This window comes from Triticum aestivum, chromosome 5D (assembly GCF_018294505.1).
Source record: "Triticum aestivum cultivar Chinese Spring chromosome 5D, IWGSC CS RefSeq v2.1, whole genome shotgun sequence".
Taxonomy (NCBI): Eukaryota; Viridiplantae; Streptophyta; class Magnoliopsida; order Poales; family Poaceae; genus Triticum; species Triticum aestivum.
This window is the reverse complement of record NC_057808.1, coordinates 82423296-82436026: the sequence shown is the minus strand read 5'-3', so window position 1 is coordinate 82436026 and position 12731 is coordinate 82423296. Positions and strand designations below refer to the sequence as shown.

At 45.2% G+C, this 12731-nt stretch overlaps 1 protein-coding gene across 1 annotated transcript; it reads left to right on the top strand.

Moving 5' to 3' along the window:
• Nucleotides 1-1611: 1611 nt before the first annotated feature.
• LOC123119592 (cell division control protein 48 homolog C) lies at nucleotides 1612-8010 on the top strand. Its single transcript, XM_044539449.1, has 10 exons — nucleotides 1612-2395; nucleotides 2523-3145; nucleotides 3474-3629; nucleotides 3858-3974; nucleotides 6565-6669; nucleotides 6855-6920; nucleotides 7024-7088; nucleotides 7174-7381; nucleotides 7515-7667; nucleotides 7745-8010. Exons 1-10 carry the CDS (start codon nucleotides 1705-1707, stop codon nucleotides 7790-7792), a joined length of 2232 nt encoding a protein of 743 aa, XP_044395384.1. The 5' UTR covers nucleotides 1612-1704; the 3' UTR covers nucleotides 7793-8010.
• The last annotated feature ends 4721 nt before the right edge of the window (nucleotides 8011-12731 follow it).

Sequence of the window (12731 nt, the reverse complement as noted above, 5' to 3'; positions counted from 1 at the left end):
GATAGATAAAAAATGGTGGAAGTGGGGAGGTCGTGCGAGGGGGTGCGAGCGGACGAACGAACGGACGACTACGGACTGAGACATTAGGAGTAGACGGTTCTGGGCCGGCCAAGCCGCACACGTGGGAGAGTCACCGGGGCGCCGTCGTCACGGATCCGGGGACGAACTCCATCACCAGAGACGAGGAAGGCCGCACGGGAGGGGCGGGGACGGTGGTGGAGGGGCTCCCGGCCAGATCGAGGTATGGTGGGGTGGGGGCCCTGGCAGGAGGTAGGGAGACGAAACCGCCCCGCCGCCGCCGTCCTTGGGCGCGGTGCGGCTTCGCCTGCCGGCCCTCCGGCAACGGCGTTGCGGGGAGTGGTGGGGGCGGAGCGGGCCTTGGGCGGCGGCGCTGTTTTCCCCCGTGTCGCCGACGCGGGGGATGGGACGAGCTGGGGACGGGACCAAGGGCGCTGGTTTTTTCAATCGGTTTTGACTGGAAAAGAAAATCGGTGAGGGAATCGAGAGGTGGGGTTTGATAGATAAAAATCGGTGGAAGTGGGGAGGTCAAGCGAGGGGGTGCGAGCGGACGAATGAACGAACTACGTACGGACTAAGACATTAGAGCATCTCCAGCCGTTGGCCCTCCCAGGAGGCATAAAAATCGCCGCCAGGGGCGAGCCGGCGGTATAATCGGCTCTTGGGGCGGTTGGGTACCCAGTCGTCGCCCCCAGGCGCCGATGTCGGTCCAGTTTTTGGCAAAAATGGCCCGATATCGGCGAGAATCGGCCCATATTCAGCGTGGTTCGGCGTGAATTCTCAACATAAATAATTTTTTTATCACGTAGTTCATCATAGAAAATCAATAGAAATCAAATAGTTCAACAAAATAGTGCAACAACAGATAGTTCAATACAAATTATATGTATACAAGTGATTGCGGAGCAGGCCAGCGAGGGCGGAGAGGACCATGAGATGTTCCTCTTCCTGAACGTCGGCATCGGTTCCTCCTCCAGCAGCGCGGCGAGCGCCTCCTCGTCATCCGAGTCCATTGCCGAGCAGGCAAATCGCCGAACACCTTGCGGGCGCGGTGGGCGCGCACCCGCCAGTACGCCCTGCGCGGCCGGAACGCCGAAAAAATCGCCCAGACGGTGGTGGAGAGGCTGCTTCGGCGAAACCTCTTCTCTTTTTTCGGCGGGGAATGACCTATCTAGCGGTGGTGGGCGGTGGGCGGCGCTGGGATCAGCCGGGTGGCGTCCGAGCGCGCGGGGGGTGGGAGGCGAATTTGGACGATAGGCCTGACTTTTCGCCTGACGGTGTGGGCCAGACATGCTTTTCCCTTTGCGCCGAGCCCCCGAGTGCCCCCAGTGCGCCGGGTTTGGCCTGCGATCGCCGGACCAAAAACGGGCCGAGCCGGCGGATTACGGCGTCCTGAGGGTGCGACTGGGGCGTTTTTTCGGCGCCGGCGTAGAAAAAGTCGCCTCGGGGCCTGTTGGGGGCGCGGCGAAGATGCTCTTAGGAATAGAGATTTACTTCGTTCGTCCTTTTTTGATCGTTTTTCTAATGCAAATATATTCAAATATAGTAATTTCTGGAGATGCTCTTAAACCGTGATGCCGGCCTACCCTGCCGAGGAGAGATTATTATTAGGTACCGCGAACCCGTCACACTCCCCGTCCCCAAACCAGACCCCAAACCCTACCGCCGCCGCCGCCGCCGCCGCCGATGGCGAAGCGCCCGCGCCGGTCCTACTCCCTGGAGTCCCGCGTGCGCCGAGTTATCCTATCGGATGCCGGCCTCGCCGTCCCTGGCTCCTCCGCCGACGACGTCGCCCGCGCCATCCGCTCCCGCCACCGCGAGTACCAACGCTACAAGTTGGAGTTATTCGCCTCCGTTGTCCGCCGGGCCATCTCCTCCCTACCTCCTGCCGGCGATGCCTGCTCCGACAGTGCCTCCCCCCCCTCCCGCCGCTGCCGCAGTCATGACACCACATCGTCCTCCACCACCCTCTCGCCGCCTTCCCCTGCCTTTGACGTGACGAAATCGCTGCTACGTTCCAGCTACTCCTCCCAAAAATCCAAACGAGACCCCGACGCTAACCAGCAGCTCGAGATGGAGGTCACCGCGGAGAAGGTTATGATGCCTGACGCTGAAGGAGGCCACAGTGGGGGGAAAGGGGTAATGTTTGCTGACCTCGGGGGCATGGAGTCGGTGATAGAGAAGCTGATGTTGGAGGTGGTGGTCCCGCTGTGCCAACCGGAGCTGCCACTGCATCTTGGAGTGCGGCCTGTGACTGGGATTCTGCTGCACGGACCTCCTGGCTGTGGGAAGACCACGCTTGCCCACGCAATTGCCAACGAGACAGGCGTGCCGTTCTACAAAATCTCGGCCACCGAAGTTGTGTCTGGGGTCTCCGGTATGCTGTTTGATTCTTAATTTGCACCAAGTTTGTAAACTTCGTTTGCGTTTGACTACCTATTATGTATGTTTCCTTCCTGGAGCAAGTAAAACGTCGTAATGCGGACACTCTTTTGTACTTGCAGGAGCTTCTGAGGAAAACATCAGAACCTTGTTTAGCAAGGCATACAGGACTGCTCCCTCAATTGTATTTATAGACGAGATAGATGCAATTGCATCCAAGCGGGAGAATATGCAACGAGAGATGGAACGACGTGTAGTTACACAGTTGATGACATGCATGGATGAATTCCACCAGAATTTTCGATCGTATGCTACTGATGACATGGATGATTCACAATCATATGAAAAGAAGAAGCCTGGCTATGTTATTGTTATTGGAGCTACGAATAGACCTGATGCTGTTGACCAAGCGCTTCGAAGACCAGGAAGGTTTGATCGGGAAATATCTCTTGGTGTTCCAGATGAGAATGCACGGAAACAGATACTGGAGAGGCTTGCTCAGAAACTTCGATTGCCACCAGAAGGCCAGTTTAATTTGTTGAAGATAGCAAAGGCCACGCCAGGATTTGTTGGTGCAGACTTGAAGGCGTTGGTTGATACAGCAGGGAGTGTAGCTATAAAAAGAATAGTTTATGCAAGAAAAGACAAGTGTTTGAAGGAAGGAAACAACAAGCAGGACTACTGGAGGCATCCTTGGGATCGGCACGAGCTGCAGCAGCTAAGTATTACAATGGATGACTTTGAGGTAAATCTTTACACCTTTTACATTTAGATCCCTAGAATTCTTACTTTTATTTCATCTAGCTAGTTTAAGGTTTGTATTCCAGAATGGCCTTTTTCTATCTCTTAGTTGACTGTGTTTGTTCTTATAATATTTTTTAAGTATATGATATGTGTTGATTTCATGGTGTCTAAGTTGACGTGGCTGGTCATTTTTGTTCTTTCCTTATCACAAGTATGTTGTTCATGTTGCATTGTTTTTCTTCTTGTGCTGTGTGCCCTCCTTTTCCATCCTGTTTTCTTCTGTTATAGCTTTTGGTTTCTAACATACCTTGTTACTTCAATCGCTAAAGGAAGCCATCACCGAAATAGTTCAACCATCAATGAGAAGAGAAGGATTTTCTTCTGTGCCTGATGTCACATGGGCTTGTGTCGGAGGTCTTGATTCATTAAAGAAGGAATTGGACCGCTCCATCGTTCAATGTATCAAGTACCCTGAATATTATAAGGTGCATCATCTTTACCGTGCGCCAACATTTCCCATTTCTTCAGTCCGTTGTATGGTTTCAGTAGCGATGGTTGGTCCCATATAAGTTGAAGCCTCTTCACTGTATGGACAGCTAGCTAATCAAATGATAAGACAACCCTGGCACTTATTTAAAATATTTTCAAGCAATTTCTTTGATATTCTCCTTTTCCTTTACTTACGTTTTCATGTCCTCTTCGTCCCTCTCAAGAAATTTGGAGTTAACATGCAAGCTGGTGTGTTGCTGTTTGGACCTCCGGGCTGTGGGAAAACACTAATAGCAAAAGCAGTTGCACACGACTCAGGGGCTAATTTTATTCATATTAAGGTAAATTGATGCTTAGATTTCCATATTCTCAGTACACTCCTTCCATTTTTTTGGAAATTGCTTATGTACAGCTGAATAATTGCTTATTGCTCATTCAAAATGGTGTTGCTTATTTAACACTGAAAGACTGAATTGATTGCCAGCATGCCATCGCCTGCTAAGTACTCCCTCCATTCACAAATATAAGATGTTTTAGATATTTCAATATGGACTACATACGGACTGAAATGAGTAAACAAACACAGTAAAATGCGTTTATATACATCCGAATCAGAAAAAGGTCGAGCATCTTATATTTGTGAACTGAGGGAGTAGCTGTTTAACTCCATCTGTTAAATGGTAGAGAGACAGTTTCACCTTTGATGGCAAATAAGCAAGATGATTTGAAATTTTGCCATTTTTTCATCAAATAATTTCGTTGTCATTTTCGCTTGTGATTTTAGCATGACAAGTTCAAGCGTGACAACAAATATGGTAATTTTAGCATGGCCATTTTCTGCAGGACCACAGATATGATAATTTCAGTGCATTGAAACTTGTTAACCCATCGTCGATAGGTTCCCTTATTGCATTGTACCTTCTTAATATATCCAATTGTTTATTCTTTTGTAGCATACGAAATTCGAAATAAATTGTAGCATAAAAATATAGCTCATGTAGCATAAAAATATAGTTCTTTTCTGCCCCCTTGAGGCATAGTTTTGTAATCTTTTTATCTCTTTCTTTTAGACTAGTTATGTTTGATTACCTCTTGTAATCCCTGTATTGTACTTGTTCCCTTCTGTTTTAATAAAGCTTTTGATATGCTGTGGGGGTGTTGCCCCACAGTTCCCAATAAAAAAATGCATTTAATTTCTCTTGATGTATATACTCTGAATAGACAAGTAATGTTTTAGACTTTGTGAGGTGAATAATGGACCATTTCAGAATTCTGTGAGCATTGAGCAACATGTGAATGCGAGTCCATGTTACAAGTTCTGCTTGGCCCGTTAGCCTATTGTACCTAGTAATCGTCCTTTAAACCTGTTAAACCTGTCGAGAGCTTCGTCACAGGCAGCGTACCTAGTATGAGTATATGCCCTAGTAGACCTAGTTTCAGTACACTGATAATTCCAGCATGGCAATCAGAAATCTCTAAAAGTAAGTATGATAATTCCATGAAATCCATCACACACATGAATTTTACAAACTTCAGCGTGATAACAAACGGAAGGAACTGCAATATAACTAGACAAGTCCACTAAATGAATTCCACCCATGAAGAGATCTTATTCATAGGATAGAAATTCTCACTTTGAGCTTTCTTACTTGTAGTGCTCATTGCGTGTCTGTCCATTGAAGCAGGCATGGCTTTGGCCTCGCCCTCCTAGTTTGTGTTGTGACAAATCCCTATGAGGCAACTTCAGTTTGGTTAGGACCGATCGTTTGAGTTTTCAAAAAGAAAAGGAAAGAACCGATCTTTGGTCTACATGTCAGATTTTGGGATGTAAGTCGACTATTGCAAAAGAGAACATTGTCGTGTCACTTTCTGGAAACAAATGGACATGTGCCTTGCAGATTTAGACGATGCATGTCTTCGATGAGGTTGACTTCTCAACACTTGCTCCACTTGGGTTGCTAGGTGGACATGGAATAGCTAGTGCAGTTTGACTGCCCTCAATCGCTCAAGGACTATGGTTTTAATTTATATTTTTCTTTCTTTCTGAATGAGGATAAAAATATTACTCCGTACCTTATCTGTCATAAGAGAATGAAAGAAGTGATGGTGCAGTTACCATTTTTTTTCCTTTTCCATTCTGGTAGCTAGATTCACAACCCTTGCAAATTGGATATTGATGTCGGCCATTTCCTTCGCTTGCCCTTGCTATTCTTTTGGACATTCATGCTGCCCTTTCTTTGCTTGCCGTTGCTACTCTCAACACCTTCTTGTGCCTATCTACCTTTGGACTGCCTGTAGCACTCCTAAAGATTGGGGGATACAAAAAGAAGTCATACCTCGTCTTTGGCCATTTTGACATGCACTAAGCCTGGGAATAATTGGAGCATAAGCTGAGTGAACTTGTTACAATATCTTGGTTATCAGTTGTCTCTAAATCCTCCTAACTCCACTTATAGAGCATAGTGCATGCTTGCAAGGCTTCCATCAGACTTGCCATTCACTGCCTACATTCGCATGTCCTCATGCTATATCAATGATGTGCGCGACACAACATCGTAGGAAAGTTTTATCTTGATCATTTTGTTGACGTTCTTTTGAAGTGCTGGTGCTATATCATGCAGCGGGATTTTTATTGAGAAATCAATTGGTCTGGTTATTGTGCCAGTGCTGTTGTGAGTGGACCTTCTGTTCAACTGAGGGTACTTTAGGTATTATTGGGAAAAATTAACAGCTCTATACGATTTAACGGGAAGTGTTTTTTAATAGCATAATGGCGATGTTGGCAACAAATTGAGTTTTACAGTGCTAAATACATAACATTTGTCTTTTTGATAGCAAGTGAGCTGTTGAGGAGTTATCCAGTGGTAAATAAGCAATTTCCTCTTCAGTTCTGGACATACTGCTCAGATATTTCTTTCTCTGGAACTTTAGGGTCCTGAAGTATTGAACAGGTATGTTGGGGAGAGTGAATCAGATATAAGGAAGATATTCACCCGTGCACGAATCAACTCCCCGTGCATTCTATTTTTTGACGAGGTAAAGTTTCTGTTTAGCTATTTGTATAATTTAATCTGTTGATGGGAACTTGGATCAATCTCTTAAACAATTTGCATGTTTGGTACATTTGTGCTATTGGAATTGACCAGCAACTTGTGGGTCTTGGCTGTGAAGGTGATTTTCTGATTGTATGGTTCTCAAGTGTTTATTGACCGATGTTCCAGGTAGATGCTCTGACAACAAAAAGAGGGAAGGAGGGAGCATGGGTTGTTGAACGTCTCCTAAACCAGGTTTGGACATCTTATGTATCATCACCTGTATGTTTCACAACTAGAGATTCTTTTAATTTGTTTGTTCCTTTGCTCAATGTTATTGTACCTGTTCTGTTCGTAGTTACTTATTGAACTTGATGGTGCTGATCAGCGTGAAGGTGTTTATGTTATTGGAGCTACAAATAGGTATTGTCAGCCACTGGTTGTTGTTCTTTTTTACTTATTTATCTCCGAAAGGAAGGCTCAACATGCAGTTCCATGTATGGTGCAGAATTGATGTGATAGATGATGCTCTTCTACGGCCTGGTAGATTGGGGCAGAAGTATTTTGTACCTTTGCCTAGTGCTAATGAGCGACATTCAATATTAAAAGCCCTAACACATTCTCAGAAAAAACCTGTATCCTGCACTGTTGATTTGGATGCACTTGCACGCCGTGAGGAGTGCAACAATCTCACTGGTGCTGACCTAGCATCGCTGGTAATTTCTGTGCTTTTTTCATTGAGTTGTTGTCCGTTAGATTATTTTTTTGAAGTGGGTATTCTTTATTCTTTGTGATGAAGCATGAACTTTAGGAAGAACATGGAGGGAACTCACATGCTTCCTTCTGCAGGTGAACGAAGCAGCCAAGGTAGCGTTGGAAGAGAGTTTGAAACTCCTGGAGAATGGAGCATTATCAATAAGTTCATCGTGTTCAGTTCCTTCGATTGAATTATCGCACTTTGAGCAAGCTCTATCTAAAATCAAGCCGTCGGTGTCGGAACAGGTAAAAGACATTTTGATCATTATTTTGCTTCACCCTCAGTAGGTAGCATCTGCCTCACTTTTTCTTGTTGGTCACAGCAAAGGAAGCACTACGAGGCCTTGTCACAGAAATACTCAGCAAACTGATCCATCGCCATTTATCTGGGAACCATCTTGATTTCTAAACAGGGTTCCATGTATAATCTGTTTAAATCTGTCTGATTGTCATCGGGGTCGAGCATGGTGTTCCATACATGCCAAAGATTGCAAGATCGGCAGTTTGTTTTCAAATTCTAATTTAATCTTTATCTGAAAACCTGTAAACGTTGGTAGATCGATCGAATAGATTAACAAGTTGAACTGAAGTGGGCCTGTCCTGCCATAAAAGACCGTTTATTTGTTGCGTGCTGACCTGCAGCTTCCAGGGCTAATGACGTCCACGTTTGAAATGCTAGACCATATGCAGAAATTGCTCGTGCAGGTCGGACAATGTTGCAATATAGACCATATAATCAATGAGTTTCAGCATAAATCATAGGCTAGGACCCAGAATCTCTGAACCTTATCTGTGTTACCGCTGGAATAGCAGTCAAACAGACAGCCTAACGCGAAGCCTGGTTTTCAGTGGATCAACAACTCATCACAGCCTTAAACTGCGGAACTGAAAACACGGTTTTTAGTTTGCGGAAAATGTGTTTTAAGTGTTGGTTTGAGCTGAGGCCGAACAGACAAAATCAAATATTTGCTTATATTTTTTCCTCGCCTCTTCTTTCTTTCGCTTGTGTCCACGGTCAGTTAGCTTGCCCCTACGAAGCTGACGGACAGCGCACGAAGCGGCCAAATACGAAGCGTTTCCACGCCTGCGACGGGAGCTAGCTAGCTCCCGCGGCATGGAAACTGTGTCTATTTCAGGAGCGAGCTAGCAAGCTAGCTCCCGTCGCAGGCGGGACGTGGATGTTTCTATGGCAGTTGGACTCCCGCCAATTGCTTCCTCTCGATATAGGGCACTGTAGAAGCGGCGTGGAAACTGTGTCTACTTCAGGAGCGAGCTAGCTAGCTAGCTAGCTCCCGTCGCAGGCGGGACGTGGATGTTTCTGTGGCAGTTGGACTTCCGCCAACTGCTTCCTCTCGATATAGGGCACTGTAGAAGCGGTGTGGAAACTGTGTCTACTTCAGAAGCGAGCTAGCTAGCTAGCTCCCGTCGCAGGCGGGACGTGGATGTTTTTGTGGCAGTTGGACTCCCGCCAACTGCTTCCTTTCGATATAGGGCACTGTAGAAGTGGCGTGGAAACTGTGTCTACTTCAGGAGCGAGCTAGCTAGCTAGCTCCCGTCGCAGGGGGGCCGTGGATGTTTCTGTGGTAGTTGGACTCCCGCCAACTGCTTCCTCCCGATATAGGGCATTGTAGAAGCGGCGTGGAAACTGTGTTTTTGCAGATCGGGAGGAACTTCTTACCGCATCCCTTAAAAAAATGAAAAGGTAAAGGTCGAAGGTGTATAAGGTGTCTGTTCGGGTTACTTTTGTCGTCCAAAACTGAAAACTGGCGGTTATTTTACAGTTTGGTGGGATATAAGGGATCTACCAGAGATGCTCTTAAGGCGCCAGCACACCCCGCGCGACGTTTTGGGCCCACCCATGTGAAGGGTGGGACGCCGTTTTTTTTGTTTTTGTCTTTTCATTTCTGGTTATGTTTTTTTATTTTTTCCAAATAATTGTGGATTTCTAAAAAGTTCCAAACTCAAAACAGATTGCGGATTTGAGAAAAAATGTTTGTGTGTTCTTAAAATGTTTATGAATTTTTAAAAATGTTTGTGAATTCAAAAAATATTTCCGATTTAAAAAAAATGTTCAGGAAATCATAAAATGTTCGCCTTTTTTTAAAAGTTCATGAATCCAAAAATGTTTGTGAATTTGAAAAATATTCGAATTCAAAAAATGTAAAAGATTTCAAAAAGATTTAATGATTCTAATAAACGTTTGAGAATTTCAAAAAATGTTTGCAAAATGAAAAATATTTTTTTTTAAATTTTTGTAAATTTCAAATACAAAAAATGATCACGATATTTGCAAATTCTAAAAATGTTCATGAATTTCAGGAAAAAAATTGTAAGTTTAAAAAATATTCACTACTTTCCAGACATGTTCACGAGTTTGAAAAATGGCAGCATCACACCAGCCACCGGCGTCCACCAACTTCCCGCACTATCTCACGTTCAAGACTTTAAGTCCCCCCTCATACACACACATACACACCCCGATGTCGCACAAAACTTCCCCCATTGTCGATCATCACAGCCGTTTGACGCCTCCCTTCCAAAAACCCACCCGTCTCCACCTCCACCACCGCTGCGATGCCGTGTCACGACCACAAGGCCGGCTACAGAAGATGGCCCTCGCGCAGCCTGTTCGTCACGGACGCCGAGGAACTGGCGCGGTTCGGCCTCATGGTGCCACCAGACATACGGCTGACGAAGGGCTGGAACCGTAGCCTAGGAGGCATTCCGGTGGCGCCAATCCCTGACGTCCGCACTCCCGCCATGCGGCAGACCATTGCCACGTTCCGAGCCCACATGCCGCCGGAGGTGAGGATGCTGTCGGAGTACGCGGTCAACAGTACGTACTAGCCGGGCATCCTCGCCGAGCAGCGGCACGACCTGCTCAGTCGGTACGGCAACGACGTTGTGCCGTTCCGCCACAACCGCGAGGCGCGGCACCTGTTATGGGCAGGGCGCAACGTCGGGGACATGCTGGCATGCGTAATAGGTTGTCCTACTTCCAAATAATTTGAAATTTGATGTAATTATTTGCTCCAAACAGGTTCTTAAGCGATTTACTCCCTCTGTTCCTAAATATAAGTCTTTGTAGAGATTTTACTATGAACCACATACGGATGTATATAGATGCATTTTAAAGTGTAGATTCACTCATTTTGCTCCGTATGTAGTCCATAGTGGAATCTCTACAAAGACTTATACAGTATTTAGGAACGAAGGGAGTATATATGTATGAGTTTCGCAATAAAATTTGTTGTCTTCCAACAAACCAAAATGTTAACCTTGATCTATCCATACACCTAAATTTTCTTATGATTGACATTTAAAAGCCTATACAGGCAAAACACATTTTTGTAAATGAATTTGTGTGAACATTTATAGGCACACCATTTCTTAAAAAAACAAAGGGCATAAAATCCACGCGCGCGCGCACACACACAATGAATACTGGTAGTAGCAAAATTCATGGTTTAAACTAGTGAGATGTCGACCAAGGTACCCAAAAGCACGACCATTAACTCATGGTTTAAACTAGTGAACCTGGCGGTTTAGTATATATGCAGTGTCATGCATGATGAGTTGCGGCGATTAGTCGTGTAGTTTATAGAGAGACTCAGACTTTGTCAACTGATTTGATCCCAGCTTTTTTCCAATGTACCCTTCCATGTACCCAAGAGACTGATTCAGTGATATCCAATGGCATGTGCCGTCAACCTCTTACTTTAGTGTCCCCGCAAAAAAAAAACCCTCCTACTTTAGTGTAGAAATTTGGAAGGTGAACTAAATAATTGACATAGAACATTTACAGTTTCCATGGAACGGATATATACACAACCATGAGTTGTAGTTCCACATTGAATTGGACTGCAGATGCCGAATAGCTGCATGGGATCAACTAGTACATCCAGACTCCATATTTCAATCTATTTAACTCCATAAGAAGGGCAGCCCAAACATTCAGACGTGCTGCAAGAGAGATGAACAGTCATGGAGAGCACTCAGTCCAGTGTCTTCTCTACATTAGGTTTGGAAGGCATCAGTAACTATTGTGTTGCATGAAAGTTGCTCTAAACACTGTTGGGGAGGGGCGCCAAGCTAGTTTGGCTAGACCGTCGTGTGGCTTGGGGCCCACTATCAACCTTCAGAGTATTTGTGACGTTGCGTGTGAAGAGCGTGGGTTGTACCAAGTTCGTCCCCATCCCATCCACCTTCCCTGCATCACTTCAATCCGGTTGTTAAGGAACCACCTTTTGGGCCTCATGGTATGGTAACGGCCATTTGCAGCTTAGAGCCAAGGCAACATGAGGAAACAGGTGATCAGAACAGATTTTCAGCTGAGTTTAGCTTTAGTTTTTTCTTTCATGAAAATCTTGGTTCACTGGAACTAGTTCTGTATGCTTTGATGGTTTCATGTCGATGGAATAGAACATGGGGGTGCCTTCTTTCTTGAAAATCTTACTGAAATGTAGCTTTCAATCTCACCGTCGGGTCAATCAGAAGTTCAGAACTAACCTATGTAACAGATGGACGGCTTGAGGGGACACAGTGTTTGAAGTGTGAGATTGGAATTAGTATAGCTGCATTTCTCACAATAAAAAATAGAGTTGCATAACATGCTTACCTACTTCCAAATAAATCAGCAAGTGATCTAATTTTTTTCCTGGTCCTGGATTCTTAAGCAATTTGTACATATTCGCTGATTTCTCGATGCACCTGAGTTTTCTTATGATCAACATTTTAAAGTCTGTGTAGGCCAAAAACATCCTTGTCAATGAATTTGTGCGAACATGGATAGGCACCAAAAAGATAATTTTACAAATAACGGCATAAATTTCGTGTGCATGTGTGGATGCGCGCATGCAACAGCCCATGCACCAGTCCATCAGATAGCATGCCCGCACGCAAAGGCCCATGCGCCAGTCCATCAGATTAAGGTCCGTAAAATTCTGAACTTCAGAGACCTCAAGAGCTGGCGGTAGTACATAAGCTGAAGGTAATTCTCAAAAAAAAAAAGCTGAAGGTGATGACTTGGCCTAAGAAAAATAAGATAATGACAAACGTGCTGCCTAATTTTAGATGCTTATCAGAATGTGATGGTCTCTTGAAGCCAATAGCCAACATACAACTCTTCAGCCATCTGTGAGGAGGGGGGTCCATGGCCATCAACATCATGAGTGTAACAAATTAATTAGCATAGTGGTTCTTCAGATAGGCCAAATGAGTGATTGCAACATGACTCCCAAAAATTGCACACCAAGATGCTCTTTCGTTGAAAACCATATTGGTCGCATTAAATTTAGTAACACTCGAACA